Source organism: Zeugodacus cucurbitae, chromosome 4, assembly GCF_028554725.1.
Source record: "Zeugodacus cucurbitae isolate PBARC_wt_2022May chromosome 4, idZeuCucr1.2, whole genome shotgun sequence".
NCBI classification, from domain to species: Eukaryota; Metazoa; Arthropoda; class Insecta; order Diptera; family Tephritidae; genus Zeugodacus; species Zeugodacus cucurbitae.
In genome coordinates, this window is record NC_071669.1 from 18,293,793 (window position 1) to 18,314,253 (window position 20,461).

A 20,461-nucleotide genomic window follows, 5' to 3' on the forward strand; every position below is an offset into this window, starting at 1 on the left:
AAGAAGAACACAGTAATAATTTCACATAAAACCAGTAACATTTTATTGAATTCGTTTTGATTTTCATTTTTAAATTCATACACAAAGATTTTGTTGCTGGACTTATTGAGATAAGACTTGAAATACATTTATGTTTACTTGCTTCATTGTTTTTCAAATTTCCAAATATTTTTCCAATATCACCAATATAGTTTATATTATATTAATTAATAAGAAATAATAATAATTTAGAGCAAATAAATACTTCATTTCTGAATACAAGTTCGCTTTCATACGCAATTTAGTAAACAATTCAATACTTAACTGTATATATGTATATACGTAATTACATATATAGAGTAAACAATTAATGCTAATTTAATGAAATACTATGTGGCATATTTATAGGCCAAATAAAGGCGGCTTTAAAATCAAATGCAACTTTTTGTTAAAAATTTCATAAAAAAAAATATTTGTGAAAGAAAGGTTGCAATAAATTTTAGTGTCGCTTTATTGTATCTATAAATACGCCTACATGATTTATAATGATAAAAAGGGAAGAAGAAAGTAATAACAATTTCGCTTAGCTATTTATATAAGATTCGCAGGCCGTTTAAAACTTCCTTTATAATAGTAATAGTAATAGCTATATCATACTGGTACACATATAATATTATTATTAATAATAAAAATTGGCAAAATAACATGCAGACTTCTTATTATTCTTATTCTCTGTCGCATACAGTTCATTAAGTACTATTGAGCTTTTATTAAAAATGTATGTAGCGTTTTAATAATGATGAAGGATAGTTAGCTTGTTGTATTTGCGGTCGGTGGTGATGGTGCTAAAAATGTTAGTTGTGTTACTAAATGTGCTATTATTTGGCGCAAATGCGCTACATTGTGATATACTAGATTAGTTGTTATGTTATTATTAGGTCTTGTTTTTAACGCTGACTTAGTAGTTGTATTCCTGCGTTCACGTCGCCGCCACTATTCAATAGTGGGATCGGCTGCGCCGGGCGCCGTCTTTGAGATCAAATTTTCATTTTTATTATCACTTTTATTTGTGCCAGCATCGTCTGCTGCCGCTGACGGATCATTAATATCGCGCTCAAATTCATCCATTTCTACATCTGCATTGATTACTTCATTCAATGGTTGCCAATTATTTAAATCATCCAAATTAAATATTTCGGACAAAGGTTCGCCAGTCACATCGACGAGACGTGTGCGCAAACGTTCAGAGATTACCTTCAGTTCATTGTATTTATGATTGACGGCTTCATTAAGATTTAGATGACTGATATCGAGCGACTTACCAAATTCTAGCATCTCTGTATCAGCTGTTGTGTCGGTAGTAGAAGCACCAGCAGCAGCAGCATCAGCGGCCTTAGCAGCACGCGCAGCAGCCGCAGCAGCGGGAGTCATTCGTATGATTGGCCTCGGCTTCGGTGGCTCCTTGTGTGTTTTCTCCCAAACTTTTTCGACCAAATACTGCACATACCATTCATCCGCTGGTTTGGCATCTAATTCTAACCTGGCCGTAATGCGTCCATTGAAATCGAATACATTGAAAACTCCGGCTAAATGCAGGCCCTTCAAGAAAACACTCAAGTCCAAAGCTGTAAAACCGATGATGGCATCATCATTCGGTGTGGGTTCCATTTCGCTGGTGTTAATGATTCTGGGGCTGTCATTAGCTGGTGGCACATTCGCCTTCTTCCATAATTTCAAAACAAACGTTTGCTTGGGCTGTATGAAAGAAGATTTATTTGATTCGATTATAAAAGGTTTGGTAAGTAATGACAGCAAAGCTTTGATACAAAAGCTTGCATTTGCAAAGTAAAGAAAAGCGGGAAATTGTACACACCTTTTTCAAGTAGTCTTCGTCCACGGTGACCACGAACGTTTGCAACCAATGCGGCACGACAGAGCGCATCACAACCCGTGTGGCGTATACGTTGCCCTCATGCGACTTGTAACAACCACTACTACCGTCACAGCTGGTCGCCTGGAATGTGACGTACGTCGACGGTGGCTCACCGGGTGGAAAACGTTTCGAAACCGAACGTTTCGGTTCGTTCGTACCAGGTTTGCAACGTACACCCGGATTTAGCGGCAATCCAACGGCACAATTAATTGATAGCTCAAATTTGAATTGTGGCTTCTCCAACGGTTTAGTGGGATCAACAGCTGCAGCATCTGTAGTTATTGGTGTAGACTTTGCTGAGCCAGCAGCAGCAGCAGCTTGTGATGTAGATGGTTCGAAAGTCATTAGTGGCACATCTTCGAGACCGCTTGGTGTGGCGTCTGTGCTAAGTGATGATGTTGTTGTTGACGGTGATGGTTCTGGATTTTTGGCACGTTCACTAGCCATATTTGTTTGTTGCAATGCATTCTGCAGCATATCCATTAACTCAACCGTGGTGCGAATACTTTTCTTTTGGTCCGAAGGTGCAGAAATGGCATGCTTCTTACAGTCATCGGTCGGCATGCGTATGGATTTATATAGATAATCAATTTCACTATTTGCAGTAAGGTTGGTAAACATGTCGGAGTGTAACGGTTTTATATCGCGCTCTCTTTTAAGCGTAGTTATCTGCTCTTCACTACCCATTGCTAGCAAACATTTAATTTCGCCCATAGCCTGCCCATTCGAACCGTAAATGGGTGCCCAAGCGTCAATGGATATAACCGGAAGCTAAATGATTAGAAAAAATTTTGCGTAAATATATAACAACAACAACAATACATTTACACACACACACTCACCCTATCAGACATCAAACGATTTGTCATCTCATCGTTACTGAATGCTATATAAAATTGATGTAACGGCAAGAAGGCCAAACCCAATGGCTCTAACGGTTCATCCGAATTGCCATTCCAATCGCTGAAAGATGTGCTTAACGGCCGTTGGTAAATTAGTAAACGTAAATGCTTACCTCTGACGTGATTCAAGAAGTTCGCATCACGTAGAATGGCAAATTGCTGCAGATAAGGTACTCGATTATTGTATATACGAAGTATAATTGAAAAACAAGTCATAAGTTCTTAATTCACTAACCTCTTGATAATAGAATTGCTCGGTACCAACGGATTTTGCTGTGGCCGGTTCTGTTTTCCAAAAACGCTCGCACACCAGATGCATTTCACGATTTATCGGTATTTCCAAATAGCGCACTTCACAGGCACATATCAAACCGGTTAATAGGCGTATTTTAAGCGTTTCAGAATTGAATTCGCTCTTTAGCCTGGCTTTTAAGTCATTGTTGTCTTTGGTGTTGTTTCCTTTAGCTGTGGAAAAATCATATTTTAGATTTACATTACAGAATATATTAATTATGTGAGATATTGGAACATAATTTTTGAGCGTGCTGAAAGTATACCGTTGACTCAATGACATCGCTTTAGGTTTTAGGGTTTTCAACAAAAATTAACTGTATTTATGTATTTATATGTCCTGTATGTATTTCGGCTATATTGTCTTCCTTGGGAGATAACTTTTTATTTCATATAAATTTTGTTTAGTTAATATCACTCAAACAGCTTCTTTTATAAATAATTAGAAAGAGTCCGGGTTCAAAACTTTATAAAACTTTTATTGTAACAAATCGGTTTCTAAAGAAACATGGATATTTCGTCTAGCAACAAATGTTCACTCAGTTTTTGTTATCGACTTCGGACTACTTGGTGGTACTGGGTTTCGAACACCAATTTGTTCAAATTTTTGAAGAAAATAATAGTTGTTGTTATTCTAGCGGTGATCTAGACCCAGTTTGGGGAGAAGCAAAATTACTCTAGACCCTGTTTAAAGAATAAAGCAAACTTAATTGCCATCGTGGTCATCTGACGAAAGTTCAGCGAATAAAAAGGCAGCGGCTACGCTGGTTAGGTCATGTTGTTCGAATGGACAAAAGCGCTGGAGCTTTGAAAGTCTTCGGTTCAGTACCCGCTGGTGGAAGCCGAAGAAGAGGGAGACCTTCACTCCGATGGAAGGACCAGGTGGAGAGGGACCTGGCTTCGCTTGGTATAACCAATTGGCGCCAAACTGCCAGAAGGAGGGATACGTGGCGCGCTGTTTTGGACTCGGCTATAACCGCGTAAGCGGTGTCTACGCCAGTCAAGAAGAAGAAGAAAACATAGTTCAGCGAATAAAAAGACAGCGGCTACGCTGGCTAGGTTATGTTGTTCGAATGGACAAAAGCGCTGGAGCTTTGAAAGTCTTCGGTTCAGTACCCGCTGGTGGAAGCCGAAGAAGAGGGAGACCTTCACTCCGATGGAAAAACCAGGGGAGAAGAACCTGGACACCTCTTGAAATTTCCAATTGTCGCCAAACATCGAGAAGGAAGAACGAGTGGTGCGCTGTTTTAAACTATAACCGCGTAACGGTCTACGACTACCGTTAAATTAAAAAATCCGCCATGATAGGATCGAAGTGATAGATCGGAAAGTACGTTAGAAGGGAGAGAGAATCAGCCGTTCCGCCAAGATTGGATCGAAATGATAGGGGGTACGTTTCAAGGGATTAAGTGAGTAATACACCGTCATAAGTGCTACTAATCGCTACTAGTAATCGATTCAAGTGAATACTGCCGATTGGAGATGAATTAAACCCCTCTATGAGTGATATTTAGTCACCACGTTTGACTCCAGGCAGTCGGATCTGTGTAACCAGAATGGATCCACTTTCGTATTTGCTCAAAAAATGTACTAATTAGAAGTTGTTGTTCTTGTAACAACGTAAATACTTGGGGGACTGTGGAAGAGTTTACACGTTACTAGGTTGCTGTTGGAAAGGAAATTATGTGGACCCAGCTGTCGTGAAGGCGATGGTTGAGCATTCGTTAAACCTACTGCTTAATCCGGCCGGTTTTCAAAAAAAAAAGGAATCTAAAACTCAAAGTGGAACCCATCTCTAAACCCCTTTAATTGGAAAAGCTAATGGAAATTTTACAAAATTTCAGAAATATCTCAATAATGATGGCTCAAAGCGCGTAGAACTATTTGTCTAATGAGACAACAACAAGGCGTGAACGAACACCGAGCTGGCTAGGTAACAGCTAGGTAAAACCACTAAGGCGGCTGCGCCAAATTAACGCCTTGTGCATGAGTAATAATGTAAAATATAAAAAAAAAACTATAAAATACATACAAACATACAAATATAGAAATACATAAAAATAAATAGAAATACAAAGAAATTTGTTTTTGTTTTGTTTTTTGTTGTTTTTTTGTTTTTTTTTCTTTTTCTTTTGTTTTTTCTTCTTCATTGTTTTCAACTATATTCAAGATATTTATTATAAAGTCTAAAGTAAACCAATCTAAGAAAATTACAAATAAAAATTTGTCTTGTTCAAAAAATGCAACCCTAAAATCATAACGATTAATATCAAATACTAAAATATCAACAAAATCATCGCCGCAATGATTTGTCATAATGATGAAATTAGATTTTTGTAAGAATTTGTCATTGGCAGAAACTATATTGGGGCTAGTGTTTACATTGCACCCATTATATAGTTGTTGTTGTTGTTGTTTTGATTCACCAACGAATGGCGGATTCGCGCACACGCGCACACACATTATGCTTAGTCATTGAATGTCGGTATCTTTCAGATGCACCAAACGCTCAATCTGATAGTCACCTGTAGTGTTCGATTGATTGTTGGCATTGGGGGCTGCTGGAGCGCCCGCACCACCAGCTGCCGCTGCTGATGCATTGCCACTAGCACCCTTCTTATTCTTATTACCACCGCCTGGGTGTTGTTTCATGGCTTGCAATGCCGCTTCGCAGCTAATATCAGCCGCGTTGTTGTTGGCGGTGTCAGCCAACGAGCACAAAAGTAGATTAATCTTCAAATAGATATTCGCCAGTGGCACGCCACGACGCTGAATCGTAATGCGTTTGCACTGCTCCAAAAGTGCAGCATCGTACAGCTCACGCAATTCGAAGACGCCCATGCCGAGCATCTCATTGAGACAAGTGCCGGGTTCACGCCACCAGACGGCAAAGTGTATGCGTCCGAAGTTGGGCGCATCACCAGCAGCAGCATTGCCCTCGGCATTGCCATTCAAAGCGTTGTCGAGCTCATCGATGATTGGCGCCAAATTGATGTCGCGCTGCGCCTCCTGCCCGAAACGGGTGCACTGCGTGAGGCTGTGGAATTTCTCCGATTCGAATTGCATGATGTTGAACATTTCGTAGCGTGGCAATTGTTGGATCAATTCGTGCGATAGCTGACACTCAACGGTGAAGATCGGACGCGTGTCGTTCTGCAGCAGCTCCATACGTTTAGTGCCCTCTGGCTCTAGTGTAAGCGCCTCCAATTGCAAATTGATGCTCTTGATGCGTCTGAATAGCTGCAATTCTTCACGTGTCATATTCTCAACCGTCTCGATAATGGGATCGCTGAATTCTTCCAAAATATATTCATCATTGTCGTTCATTTGATCATTTGGCGCATTCAAATCCAGCTCCAGCTCCAGCTCCGACTCCAATTGCTTCGATTGCAACTTGGTCTCGCCGGCCAAGTAGGCGACCAATGTGGCGTCGAGTTTACGCATTGCCTCTGCAAATGAAAGAAGGGAGGAAATGGAAATTAATATGTGAATGACAAGGTATTAATTATATTTTTGTAATTTTAATTTAAATATAGTTAATTAATAATTATTAAAAAATACTGGAAAAAAATCGGAAAAAAATTTAAAATTTTTCCAAAAAAAAAATTATGAAATTTTGAAAAAAAAATGTAATATTATTTATTTATTAAATTAAAGAAAAATTAAAAAAAAATATATTTTTAAATATATATAAATATATATATATATTTTTAAATATTTTTTTTTATTTTTAAATATTTTTTTTTTATTTTTAAATATTTTTTTATTTTTTTTATTTTTCAATATTTTTTTATTAATTTTTATTAAATTATTTTCTTATTTAATATTTTATTAAATAAAAAAATATTACTAAAAATACACTTCAAATTTATTACATAACTATTTTTTTATTAATATTTTTTTTTTAATAAATTTATTTTTCTGAAATTAATTAATTGACTCAAACGATGAATAAAAAAGTTTAATTAGCTGCAATATTGAACGAATTCGTTTAATATTAATGAAACACGTTCAATCATGAAATATGTTTTCAAAAAAAATACAATAATTTTTTTCTATCGAAAAAATACAAATTTTAAAATTCAAACTATTTTCACCAATGCAAAATTTTTATATTAAACATGCTAAATTTTTTGTAGCTAAATTTTTTAACAAATTATTTTTTTTTTTCAAAAATCGAACCAATCTCCAAATTTTTAAATAAAATATTTTCTTCAAAAAAAAAGTTGTTTAAATTAAAATTAATTTTTTTTCTTTCTTAATTTTTACTTTTAGTTAATATTTTACACCAAAAAATCACTTAAAAACTATTATAAAAATTAAAGAGTTTGTTTTCGAATTCACATACACACATCGGAACATTAAAAAAAAAAACCAAAAAAAATTTCAAGCTTTTCCAATCAAATTACATAATAAATTAATGCACTTCAAACACTTTCTTCGGCAAACAACTGTTTCTAAACACAAATTTAAAATATTTTCGTACCCATTTTAAATGTAAAAAAATATGGTTATCTGCTTTCCCAAGCGATTCTTTAGAAGTCACTAGAACCAGTGAAATAATTTATTTTATTTTCTTTTTTCCGTTTGACAGCAAAGCGTCTGCTTATAGATGCGTGAGTGTGTGTGTGTGCGTGTGTGCGCGTTCTTAAGCGTTCGATACGAGTACTGCTTTGGCCGCAACCGTTGAGTAGAATGAGGATTTTGCCGGTTGCGAAGCTATTTAAATTAGAAATTCTTCTCAATTCTCAACGACGACTAGCACAGTATGTGCACACTGCTTTTTTCCGCTTTTGGCGTTATCGCTTGTTTAATAGATTTTGAGCATAACTATGCCGCATGATTATATTGGAACCAAGTAGGTAAAAACACGGCACACGAGTAGAGCGCACAAGAAAGAGCACACACGCGTTGCTACACAACGGTGGAGAAAGTTAGGTGTGATAACGGTAAAAATCATCATATATGGTGGCTTTAAAAGAAAGGGGGATCACTATATTGGTCTGGAAACATACCAGATAACAATTGAATCAGTTCAAACCCGGTTCCCAATCTTCACTTTCTCATTCTTAGAGAATTTCCTGATTTAAAAGTTTAATATCTCTTTTTACATACCCGAGAGGTCCAAGATGAACGAGCAACTTGAGCGATCTTTATATGCCTATTAGGGAATACAGAATACCGAGAATCCAGGGTTTAATAGATATATCACAAGTCAAAGACTTGGCTTAGAGACGTGATAACTGCTAAACCCTAAAGACGAAAAAACACGAACATTTTTCGAGAGATCAGATTAGAAAAATTGGAAAATTCAAAAGATCCGTAGACCTGAAAGAGAAGTGAAGTTTGAAATTTTCTTAAAATCAAAAAAGACAGTAAAATGATCTCAATCCCTCCGTAAGAACTCATATACTGATGCTCCCTACTTAAAACATTGGCAAGATAACTGTTTTTCCATTTTGAGAGCATTCATAAAAGGGTATTTTCTATAAATTTTGGTAAAAATATTTCCAAAAATTTATTTTTCAAAAAAAGCCCACCGTGCAACCTGAAAAAGAGCGCGAAAACGTACCATTATCTCTTCAAAAATCGCTTGCGCATGGAAACAAACAAGAGAGAGCAAAACAAAAAAAAAACAAAACACGCGGGAATCTGCTACTAACTATTTCAACTTATATAAATTTAATATGCGCTTAAAAATAATTGAATATTTGCTGATAACAGAGTATTAATAAATATAGTGATCGAGAGAAGTAGCTGAGAGTGACTCCGATTAGAAGCTTTAAGAGACATTGAACCGGCAAATAGGTGGATTTGCGAAATTCGAGATTGTAGCGTTAGACTGACGCACTGCATGAAGTTGGGACATTAAAATGCTTATAAAAGAATAATTTATTGCATGATCCCGCGATAACCTTTCTCTCTCGCTCTACTAGCAAGTTACACGCTCTTATAATCCGTTGTAATAAGCGAGGGAAATAACCGGCGAGCTGATGACACAGTTCTAAATGAGTAAATTTCAAAGTACAAATCTTCTTTATGTCAATAATTGTATTATCTATCGATTTAATGGAACAAATAGACTAAATCTTATCAATCGCATGAACACAATGTTGTCACATGCGAAGTCTACACGTGCTTGTCTGTAAAAACAGTTACAATTTTATATAAACTCGTATATTTTGGATCCAGAAACTACGTTCTCTCTACAAGTCGAACCGGCATAGTCAAGGTTCTATTCAGAACTCATTATACTAGATATCAATCGATATTTGACACTCGGAATTAATGAAGTAACCCAGCGGATCCGTCCCCGGATGCATGAAGAAGTCACTCCTACAATACGTCGACGACATAACGAAATACGCTGGCGAGACCTCGGACGCGGACAGCTTCAGATACGCCTTAAACGTCATTCAATTAATACCTCCCTTGCCTCCTTTTCACTGAATGGCGTCCTTGGAGTTAAACCACCATCTGTAGCAGACGCTGAACTCGAGTTGTTTGTGAAACCAGTGTGACCATTGCATAACTACGTTCTGGATATTGTAGCAGTTTAAACTAATACTTATCCAGACTGAATCCCAACATACAGAATATATGTTGTGCAAGCAAAGAGTCCCCGCATGATACTAATCACCTCTTTACATGTCCAACGAACCCGACTCATCTTACAACTCTCTCTCTTTGGTTCTACCCTGTCGAAACAGGATGTATGAGATCTGTAAAGATGGAACCCACTCGATCACAGAAACAATAGTACGTTGTCTCCACTAGCATTTTATCTGAATTTTAGATGAGTTCGTCAAGCCTATCAAGATAAAAAGGGAGGCGTAATGACATTCCGTCAGTCATCAACGTATAAACAAGGATTTACAACCCATCTAAGGTTACTCTTCGACCTTCCATTGCCATATACAACGCATGATTTTCATTATTCAACTGAATACTAACGACCCATAACCTCAAACATCGTCACTCGAAACTTTTTTAATTGAAATGATGATTATGTATAATGGAAGCTATGCCGATCGAGAGATCAAATTGATGCGCGCTGTCTCCGGGTGGGCTTATCTCACTTTCTAAGTTATATAAATTTGGAAAACAAAGCAAATTCATAATTAATACAGCTTCGGGTTTTAGCAATGCTTTACCGATAACTGTAGAAATCACTAACAAAAAATCACAATCGAAACTTTTAGAATAATAAAAAAGTGTCTACGCGGTTAAAAATTGTTATTGTGCATTTTTTGAAGATTAAATTTCAAAGGCTTACATTATTTTTTTAGCTTTAATTTCTTTTAATCAGTTAAAAAGAAATGTTTTTTGAGTTTTAATTTTTCAATTGCGGCACTTAATACGACTTTAAATATAACAATTTGCATTACAAGTCTGGCCGGCTACGTACGCTATCACTATCTCTCTGAATGGGGCATGAGAAGACATATTGACAGACCGAATCAGCAGTTGGAGTTCAATGTGCGACCTCGCGAGTCTGATTTCAGTTTAATTTAAATTATTTCAGATTAAAAAAAGATGTTAATTTATGTATGTACATATGTAGTTAGCAACAGGTTTCCGGTATTGCGAATTTTGACCATGAAAATAATAAGAGATAGGAGGTTTATGAAAGTAACCTAAAAAATAGTAGAAATAACCAAAAATATGAATACTTGTACATATGGATCTACATATGAAGATTCGGAGAAAGGACTATAAATAAAGGGTTAAGGTTAAGTAAAGGGTTAGGGAACAAAAAGGCCTATGCAAAGGCTACTTCAAAAACCCAGGTTGTGCAAATGCTGTGAGTTCATCATTATATATATATACTCTTTCTAGTTGAAACTTCCGAAGGTCCATTGAATTTATAATCAAAACGACCCAAATACGTTACACGTTACTTCTATTTTTGAAAAAACTAACCTTGCAACGAGAACAGTGCAATAAGTCTGTAACATTTTGAAGCAATCTTGTTTTTTTTTTTTAATTTCTCAGTGTAATTTAAAAGATAACAGAGTCGGAGCATAACAAAATGATCTCCAAGAAATTTTTCTGGGATATTTTCAGAGAAACCCCCTGCAGTAAATTGATTGAAGCTGAACCGACCCCTGGAGCCATCGAGAGAACATTCCCGTAATACGCCGACGACCTATAGCACCTTACCAAACTTCAAACGCGACTAACTTCAGACAAGCATTGTGAAGACACAGAAGACTACCTTCCAGTGAATGGCGTCCTTGGAGTTCAATCACCATCCACTTATGATACCGATCCACTATCTATGCAGAATAGATACCGTTATTCCGATTACATTTTCTGAATGGAATAAGTGGGCGTATGACACTAACCACCTCTTTGCATGTCCAAACAAACCCACAGATTTAATACTCCTCACCCCTTGGTCCGGCCTCGAAACACAATGAAGTAGAATTTAAATACATAACAGTGACTTGAGGATCTTGTTCTATAATTTGGTGACGGTCCGGTGATCCGACGGTCGTATGCGAACTGAAGGATTACCAGCTATTTTACATGACAGCCAAAATTTGGAGAATTTCAACGCCAACGAATGATTCGTCGAGTTAGTGAATATTGTCGTGAGAGGTGAACGAAATTCCTCAATTTTGAACCTTTAATTAAAATTGCAAAGTCTTCAGGTTCAGTCAAGATATCAATAACTCGTCTAAAGACCCGTTTGGCCGATCCGTTATATTTTCCGTTTTCTATTTTGACAACAGCTAAAAATACACACTCGAAGGTGTTTATCAAGAGGCCCTCGTTTTTCCACTAATATTTCGATTTCAATTTCCTGTAACTTTCAAATATATATATTCATGAGGCACGTGAATCCATTAGAGGCTTAAAAGCCAGCTGTTGTGTCTCATATCAATTTCAGTGTTAAGTGTTATCAGTCTTAGTAGACTCGATCATAATACATAATATGGATGTATGTAGAGATGTACTAAAAATAAATAAATTCAATGGCGTTTAATACCCGGCAACAAGTATTGCAGCATATTTGTACAGTTCTTTGCAAACATTTCGAGTTGAGTACATCATCTGAGAGCTTATCAATTACGTCGACAAATATTTCATATTTCATAAATTTTGATGAGATAATACTTTTTTGTAGATGTTTGGAAATGCTGTGAAGCTTCAGCGGACTGCATACGAATACATGCGAAAAGGAGATGTTTAGAAAGCTGTAGCCGAAGTTCAAATCAAAAGGCGTTTTTTTTCCTAATTTATATGGAATCACTCTGTATGTTCTAGGAAGTAGGCTACCTATATTGAAAATGAAAAAAAAAAACAGAGACAGAGGCAGAGAGAACAATAATAACATCCAATGCCTCTATTCACGTTCAAATCCTATATAATCTCCAAAACTCCTCGAACTCTTCTTCCAATAAAAGCCAATTTATATCAGTTTTTTAGACTGAAGATCGAAAGTCCCTTTAATAATGTCGAAAGAACCCCATTTTTACTTCGTAGAAATCTATTTCTAGTTCTTATGTCTAAAGTTCTTCAAAATAAGTAAATAGAACTGTGCAAGATATCATGGTAATTGTACAAGAAATCACCTTTGCTCAATGAATGTTTCGGATCTACAACTGTTCACATTAAACCGAGTGTTAGAAGTTATAAATTAAGACAGAACGATGTTCTTATGATAAATTCCAGATTAGGACATCAGCTACGACAGGCTTGTCCTTATAACCGATCTGACTAGATCTATATTTGATCAAGACTACTGGGGTCGGTAGCATTCCATAAAATGATCTCAGGAATGTTTTGTGCCTCTGCAACAACAACCAACCGATCGGTCACCTCTAGAGATCGAGGCTGACAATCATCCACAAATAGATAAATACGGTCCGACGACAGTCGATTCTACGTTATCGGAACGGAACCGGATTTTTATCCGGTCAAGGACTATCATATCGGCAGTTTACTTCAAAATTATTTGGGGAATGTTTTATGCCGTTAAAACAACAACAACAACAAAGATAAAATCTGAACTTTCAAATAGCCTCTCTCCGTGAATCACATCTTGATAATCAAAACATTGCATGTCGTAGACAAACAGCTCGTTTGACATCCAGTTTCTATGGAAGTCTAAAATGCAAAATATTGAAATTAAATGCATTTCACCATAATTATTTATTATGAATGCATTTTTGCCGCTGCGTTAGTGTATATGTAAAGAATTTCCTGTCTGCCGACGCATTACAAATGGTCCACATACATATACTTACAAATATGCATACACATAAGTATACAATTAGGCGCCTAAAATCAAGGTTTCGCAATACGTTTCTTCAATGTCAATAACGATGGCACAAAAAACACGGTCAAAACGCAAAGCATAAGCTATAAATATCTGAAAATTTATGCATATGTAAGTATGTATATATGTACATACATACAGTTATGTTTGAATGTTGAAGAATTCGCAGAACCGACGCCACCATAACAGAGAGCGCAACAAAAATCACAGATGGGGCTGGGAGCGCAATCATGTGGACATGTAATTGAAGGCCAATGGCATAATCTCTCGAGCTCTTTTGAGTATTCGCAATGTATTTATGTAAGTCAATATATATGTATGAGCCAAAACTTGTATTACGGGTATGCGAAAAAGCTTATTATCTAAAGGAAATTACAACGCAAACGACAAACCTTTCTATATACAAATATATATTATTATTGTCGGTATGTTTGTATGTACTTGCATGTGATAATTCGCACAGAGGTCCCAACAAGCAGACCCGGCGAAATTTATGAGCAGTCGTGAGCGTAGTACGGAGAGAGAGAAGCTCTTTGAATCGTAAATTATAATTGTATCGTATATGTTTGTAGGTTATGTTCTTTTTGTCGCTCTTTGATTTATTTTATTAGTGGCGATTCTTTTATTTCGCAAAAGCAGAATACACAACATGTAATCAATTTGCTGCGCTACAATCGGTTATATGCGCGCTTTTAAAAAATTTAATTTCGTATTTAAAATACGATGTCTTAAAATATACAAAAACCGTAAAAGCAAGATGAACTCCCTGGAAACCGAATATTATTTCAAAGTCGTAGAATACATTAGGGGCATACCTTCCTAATCATCCCTGAAATATGTAAAAATGTTGGTTGTGCGATACGCAAAACAATGAAAACCGAACCCGTCTTTTTTTGACACTATACCAACAACAAAGAAATGAAAAATCATCACCCACAATGGATCTACGTAATCGGTATGGACCCGGATTAGTTTCTGTCCACAATTATTTTGGAAATGTTGTTGTTGTTGTAACGGTTACCCAAACCTGGCTGAACCGCAGATCTAAATCATTTGTCATCGAAGACATCTAACGGAAGGACCAGGAAACGAGCTGTTTCGACAGAGTCGGACCAGACGGAGAGGGTTGTTAGATGAGTGAGATCAAGTGTATTATGTATATCGGGGTTCAGTCTGGATAGGTAGGAGTTATAATCTACTGCAGTATCCAGAACGAATTTGTGCGAGGGTCATTCTAGTTAGGCGAGGCAATTCGAGCTAGGTATCTGCAATACATAGTGATTTATACCCAAGTACGCCATTCACGGCGAGGGGGTCGATGAAGGTGTTAATAGCTCCTCAGTAAATGACGTTCAGTGCTTGTCGAAAGTTTGTGGCGTTCAAAGTTGGGTCGGTAAATTTCTGTAAATCGTCGATATATTTCAGGAAGGTACCATTGATGGCTCTGGGAGGCGACTCGGCTTCCAGCAAAAGAATGCGGAACAGTTTCTGCTAAAACAACCCAACAGAAACTGTTTGGAGGCTATTTCAATATGTATGCTCTTTAACAAGTAGCATTAGGGACACATTGTGTAGGTGTTCGACCGGAGACAGCAAGAGGAAACCTGTGGCTGTTCGGAGAGTCGGAATTCTGATGAAAAGAATCTTTTATTCATATTATTGTGGCACATATAGTCAGCGAACGATGAAGAATCTTTCCCTTACAAATTTATACGTACTAGCTAATGGGACGTCAACAAATAAAATAATATTATCAAATGCTATGAAGTCAAATGCGATATATAGACTTGTGAATTTACAACGAAGACCGACTGTAGCGAAGTTAAAAAAATGCTCTTTTTTTCAAAACAAATACATACATATGTATGTAGGTAGGTATACAGAACCCAGTGGAACCAATTGCTCATGGTTGTTTTTTTTTTCAATTTTGCTTTACTTTCGATGACGCTGAGAGCCACAAACATTTTTTGTTGTAGCCAATGGGCACTATTTCAAAGCAAACCAAACAAAACATATACATATGTACTTACAAAATACACATACATATGTATAAATAAGCATTTGGTTTGGTTTTTATGCCTTTTCCGTAACAAAGCAGATACGGCAATGGAAAATTTTCACTTTTTTCTAAATGAGAATTGACGATGCGGAGGGCTATCATTAAAAATAAAGCAAAAAACAGGCTGAAACGGCAAATATTTTATTAAAAAAAAAGTTAGTCAAATATTTAGAAAATAAATTGATAAGAAATTAGGGGTAAATATGTAGTAAAAGAAGGGAAGAGTGAAAGAGAAAACATAAAAACATAAATATGGTACAAAAAAACATAAATATGTACATATGTTATATATAATATGTATGTCTGCTTAATTAGCTTAGATGTGAGATTTTTGGCTTTTGGCGCTGTATATAATTTAAATTCATGTTCATTAACAAACAAAATAAGAGCCTCGCCAAATATTTTAGAGACGCATATATTATTTTGGTTAAATCTGAGTGTGTGAACATAAAAATTTTATTCTAGACGATTATATTTATATATGTATGTACATAAATATTTGTGTGCATATATCTTGGGTACACCTAGGCATATATAACATTTATGTACAAAAACAAATGTATATATAAAGTTACAGATAAATATGTATGACCCTTAATTTGGCTTTGACATACTCTATATATGATCAGAACTGATTTTTTATTTCTTTTTATAGAATTTTTATTATTATTTTTTAAAGCTTTCGTGAATTTAAAAATCCCAAAATATATTACAATTACTAAATTAATATTTGGATAAGACCTGATCCGTCTGTTGTTTGTAAATTTAAATGTTGATAGAGAGGAAAATAAATATGTAAATAAAAAACAGTTCAATTGCTGATTCCGATTTAGATAAATCTGTTGACTTCTATGTGGTCACCACGAACTTTGAAAGATAGCGGTTCCAAAGGCTGTGACTCTTTGTGCAAAGAAGAACAATACTATGTCCGAAGCTTCATCTCAAACTGTTATATATTATTATAAACCGAACTATTATAAATATGTAAAAAAAATTTACAGAATCATTCATACATATATAATTATGCACTTAAATCACTTGCACATTGCAATAACCAAAGCCTTAAATCGATCGGTAAGCGACATACGATGTACAAACACACTTCATATAAGCATACACACTTTCATCCGTTCATCCATTTGTATATAAATACTCATTTTACAATTGCATAATTATTAAACCGAATGTTATTCTATAGGGCACTATATAGATTATAAAAAATAATCAACCAAAACACTGATTAATGCATAGACATACATATGTATGCACTGCGTATGTATGTTAATAAACAGCTTATAAACACTAGTTTGTAAGTGCGAAAATATTGCACAAGCCTGCACTCGGCATTTCTTTGCAATATATCACTAAACTATTACGAATACTAGAAACGCAGTAGAACTAATTATTATGGACACACTTTTAAATATTTTAAATGTACATATGTATATACGTAAGTATATATTCCATATAGTATACCATTTTATATGCATATTAAATAGCGACCATGACATCATGTACACTTGCAATATTTGTATATCAAACGAAATTACGTCTAATGCTATTTAAGGGCATAATGGCACAATAAGTGCACTATTGGAATGAAATATGTATGCACAAACCGGAAATATATTAAGCAATACAACAATTACAAAATAAATATTTTGACCACTGGAATATTGTGAAATCTCAGAATTTTTAACCGTTGCAGACTTAATCACTCGTATTTAATAATTAAAAATTTAAACTCTCACTTTGTTTTGTCTAAACCTCTTCGAAGAATGTCAAAAAAAATGGTTTTTCACTTTAAAAACATTATTTTAACTTATTTGACTGCCCAGACAGGGTTAGATCACTATTAAAATAACGATTCCAATGCGCTGCTTGCAGCTGATGTTCCGATTGTTATTTCTAGATATAAAATTAAAAAATTAATAAAATAAATTCATAAATTATTATTAATTTTAAAATAAAACTAACGATTTTAGAAACAATTGTTTTTCAATCAAAAACTTTATAAATAAATAGACGCAACGCATAACAAATGTCAACAGCCTTTGAAATAAATTACTAATTGATAAAAAAAATAGCTACACGCGCCGGCAGTGTGCAGAATTTAGTCTTTTTATTTAGATCAACTAAAAAAGCAACAAAAAAAAAATTGTATATAAATACAAAATACAAACTAACAAAACTAAAATCGAAAGAATTTTATGATCCCAAAAAAACATTGAGCAGATAAAAACAGTGAAAACATAAAAACCAGAAAACTTAGCTCAATTAAAATAATATCAAAACAAATGGTTGATAAAAATAGAGTAAATGACACAAAAATATATATAATGGATGTGCTATGTTAATCGGCGTATATACAAACATTTGCAAAAAATACTTATTATTATACTTAAATATGTATATATTATATACATTTGTACATATGTATATAAACAAATCTGTGCTGTCGAGAATGCGTGACGCTATCAGTCAGCAATACAGCTGCTTTTTAATTTCTTTGCCGTCACGCTGTGCAATTTAACTTTATTTTTGTTATATTTATAACCAGATGTGGGAATTTTAATACCTACACACAAAAATAGTTAATATTGGAATTTGCGAATTAGTCCAATTGGAAAGTGTACTGGTTTAGTGAACAGCACAGACAAGGAATTGCCATTAGGCTATTAGAAAGACTTTCTCAGCTATAATTGCTGAAGAAATTAAAAACTAAAAGACTAAAAGAATCTTAGATTTAAAACTTCTTTAGCGAATAAAATAATTTGTGTAAACAAAAGCCTAGGTTACATGTCTTAAACGTGTCATAGGTTCATTGAAAATAATTCACAGTTTTTTATTAAAGCAAATTCCGTCAATTCTCACTGTAGGGTACAGACAAATATGTAAATGCAAAATTTTCGTTCTCACACAAGTATTTGTATAGGAACGCGATTCGCTGATTGCATAATGTTTGAAGCACGCTCGAGTAATACCGGCAAGTGCACGCAAACAGAAAGCGATGGGAAAATTATACAAGCAGGTTTTAAGTCCATAACGATGGTGTGGTGTGTATGTAAATTAAAAAGCTAAAAGCAAAGGCCATTGTCACTTTCGTTTATAATTGTTTATCTGTAAACATACAGACACATATAAGTATAATTAAATATAATAACAAATAAATAAATAATAATAACAGTAATAAATAATAATAATAAATTAATAAAATTTGCTAAAAGACACAAATTACTTGAAATTATTGAAATTTAATTAAAATGCCGGAAAAACAGAACTTAAGACAGTAACGGCACACTTATATAGTAGGCAAATTAATTTTAGCATCTTTGGGTACATATGTCACCCATAACTGTATGCATATATGCAAATTTAACTCTTTCCCTTTCCAATAAGAAAATTCTCACTCACCCTTGGCCTCCTCATTGGCACGCGCAGCCACCGCCGCTGCTACCGCTGCAGCTGCATTTCCTGTTGCTGCTGCATGCATTTGATGTTGTGGCGACATTTGCGCCGGCGTTTGCATAGCCGAAGACGACGACGACGATGACGATGACGATAGGGACATCGCATGTTGATCCTTCAGCTGTTGCAGGGACGTCAACTGCTGTTGCCCCAAATTGTTGTTGGCGACATGAGCAGTGAGCTGCAGCGGTTTCGGCGCTGCAGTGGTGCAAGCTGCAAATAGCATTCTGAAGCGTAGCTGGTATACACCTGTCTTCAGCTGCTGCTGCTGCTGTAACTGTAACGACTCCGTCGGCTATACACCTTTGACGCCGCCGTTGCGGTAGAGCGCATAAATTTTTGGTATATGCTGAAAAGGGCAACCACTCTTGTAGTTGCTATTGTATTTGCGCGTTAAAAATGCGGTTAACTTTTGTGAGCACTGTTACTGCTGGTGCTGCTGCTGATGCTGCTGCTCAACAACGGTTTTATACAAAATCAGGTAACGCGTGCTAAACGCTGATATAGTTGTTGTAAAACTGAAAACCCGAATAAAATAATTATTTGCTTTTTACAATTGACGTGCAATTTAATGCAAATTGCGATAGGCTCAAGAGAGTGCGAATATTCTAAAAATAGCACAAAATGTTTATTGCACTCACTGCAGTGTTGTTGTGTTGTTGTTATCGTTTAAATTGCTATATGTAATGCTCTTTGCAATCTTTTCGCAGGGATACCTAAAATGCAATTTGTTGTTGTTGCACTGCACTTATGCTTACATTGGCGGTAGCTTCAAAGCTCTCACCTCTACAAGCAAAACTTTGCAATGGCTTCCTGCGGGCACCAATTACACTTGGGCGTCGTTTTATTCACACTTCTACAATCCGCACGAATTCGATTTTTCCTAAACACTTCGGTAGCACAGTTTTTACTTTTCCCTTTGACTCCTGAAATGGGTGTGACACTTTAAATTTTTTGTGGAAAAAACTTGAATTTAGCACATCAATATCACACACTTTCTGTATGCTATCTACTGCATTGGTAGGATGCAAAAATTCCGATTATTTCATAATCAAAATGCCCTCTTCATATTTTTGCATCGCACACACAACTATCACATACACTACTATTTATAATATTTTTACACTATTAAGCCGAGATTTACATACACCAATGATATTAGGAAATGAACAGGGGATTTATTTCAATTAAAACTTCCAGAAATTTCACAAGCTAAATGGCCACCAAACCGAACAGTAATTTATACAAATGCAAACCGACACGAAAGGCTCACGATGTAGCAAAACCGTTGATGATTTCTAGCCTTTTTTCCGGGTTCTATATGTCACAGTTCACAACCAAAGGAGTTGCCATACACATACATGCGCACATTCAGATAAAAAAAAATTTCAATATCAGCAACCGGCTTTTAACTTGTTTTTGCTAATGTGAATTCTTATTGGCGCACAGCATGTATAAATTGGAAATAATCACAGTGATCAAACATAACCAACTAGAATTTTGCGAACACTGATCAGCTGCTCAGGTGTGAAAGGTAAATT

At 35.5% G+C, this 20,461-nt stretch overlaps 1 protein-coding gene across 9 annotated transcripts; it reads right to left on the reverse strand.

Annotated features, from left to right (window-relative positions):
* Nucleotides 1-16: 16 nt before the first annotated feature.
* LOC105216108 (uncharacterized) lies at nt 17-20,426 on the reverse strand. 9 transcript variants are annotated; one of them, XM_054229422.1, is made up of 9 exons: nt 20,069-20,426; nt 19,705-19,846; nt 19,562-19,636; nt 18,867-19,438; nt 5,631-6,554; nt 3,050-3,279; nt 2,755-2,973; nt 1,853-2,683; nt 17-1,734 (listed from the first exon to the last, which is right to left on the reverse strand). In XM_054229422.1, exons 4-9 carry the CDS (start codon nt 19,144-19,146, stop codon nt 973-975), a joined length of 3,246 nt encoding a protein of 1,081 aa, XP_054085397.1. In that variant the 5' UTR covers nt 19,147-19,438; nt 19,562-19,636; nt 19,705-19,846; nt 20,069-20,426; the 3' UTR covers nt 17-972. The 9 variants fall into 9 exon arrangements, with proteins under 9 accessions (XP_054085397.1, XP_054085398.1, XP_028898852.2 ...); XM_054229423.1 differs by lacking the exon at nt 19,562-19,636; XM_054229424.1 differs by having other exon boundaries at nt 1,089-1,233; nt 1,302-1,734; nt 18,867-19,846; nt 20,069-20,425.
* Nucleotides 20,427-20,461: the final 35 nt, after the last annotated feature.

Excerpts from the sequence above, each read along its gene's own strand:
- LOC105216108 (XM_029043019.2), bottom strand. The coding sequence starts at position 19,146 with ATGCTATTTGCAGCTTGCACCACTGCAGCGCCGAAACCGCTGCAGCTC. Across the intron at positions 6,555-18,866 it reads TGCCAATGAGGAGGCCAAGG|AGGCAATGCGTAAACTCGAC; the intron begins GTGAGTGAGAAT and ends TTTCATTTGCAG. Across the intron at positions 1,735-1,852 it reads ACGAAGACTACTTGAAAAAG|CCCAAGCAAACGTTTGTTTT; the intron begins GTGTGTACAATT and ends TCTTTCATACAG.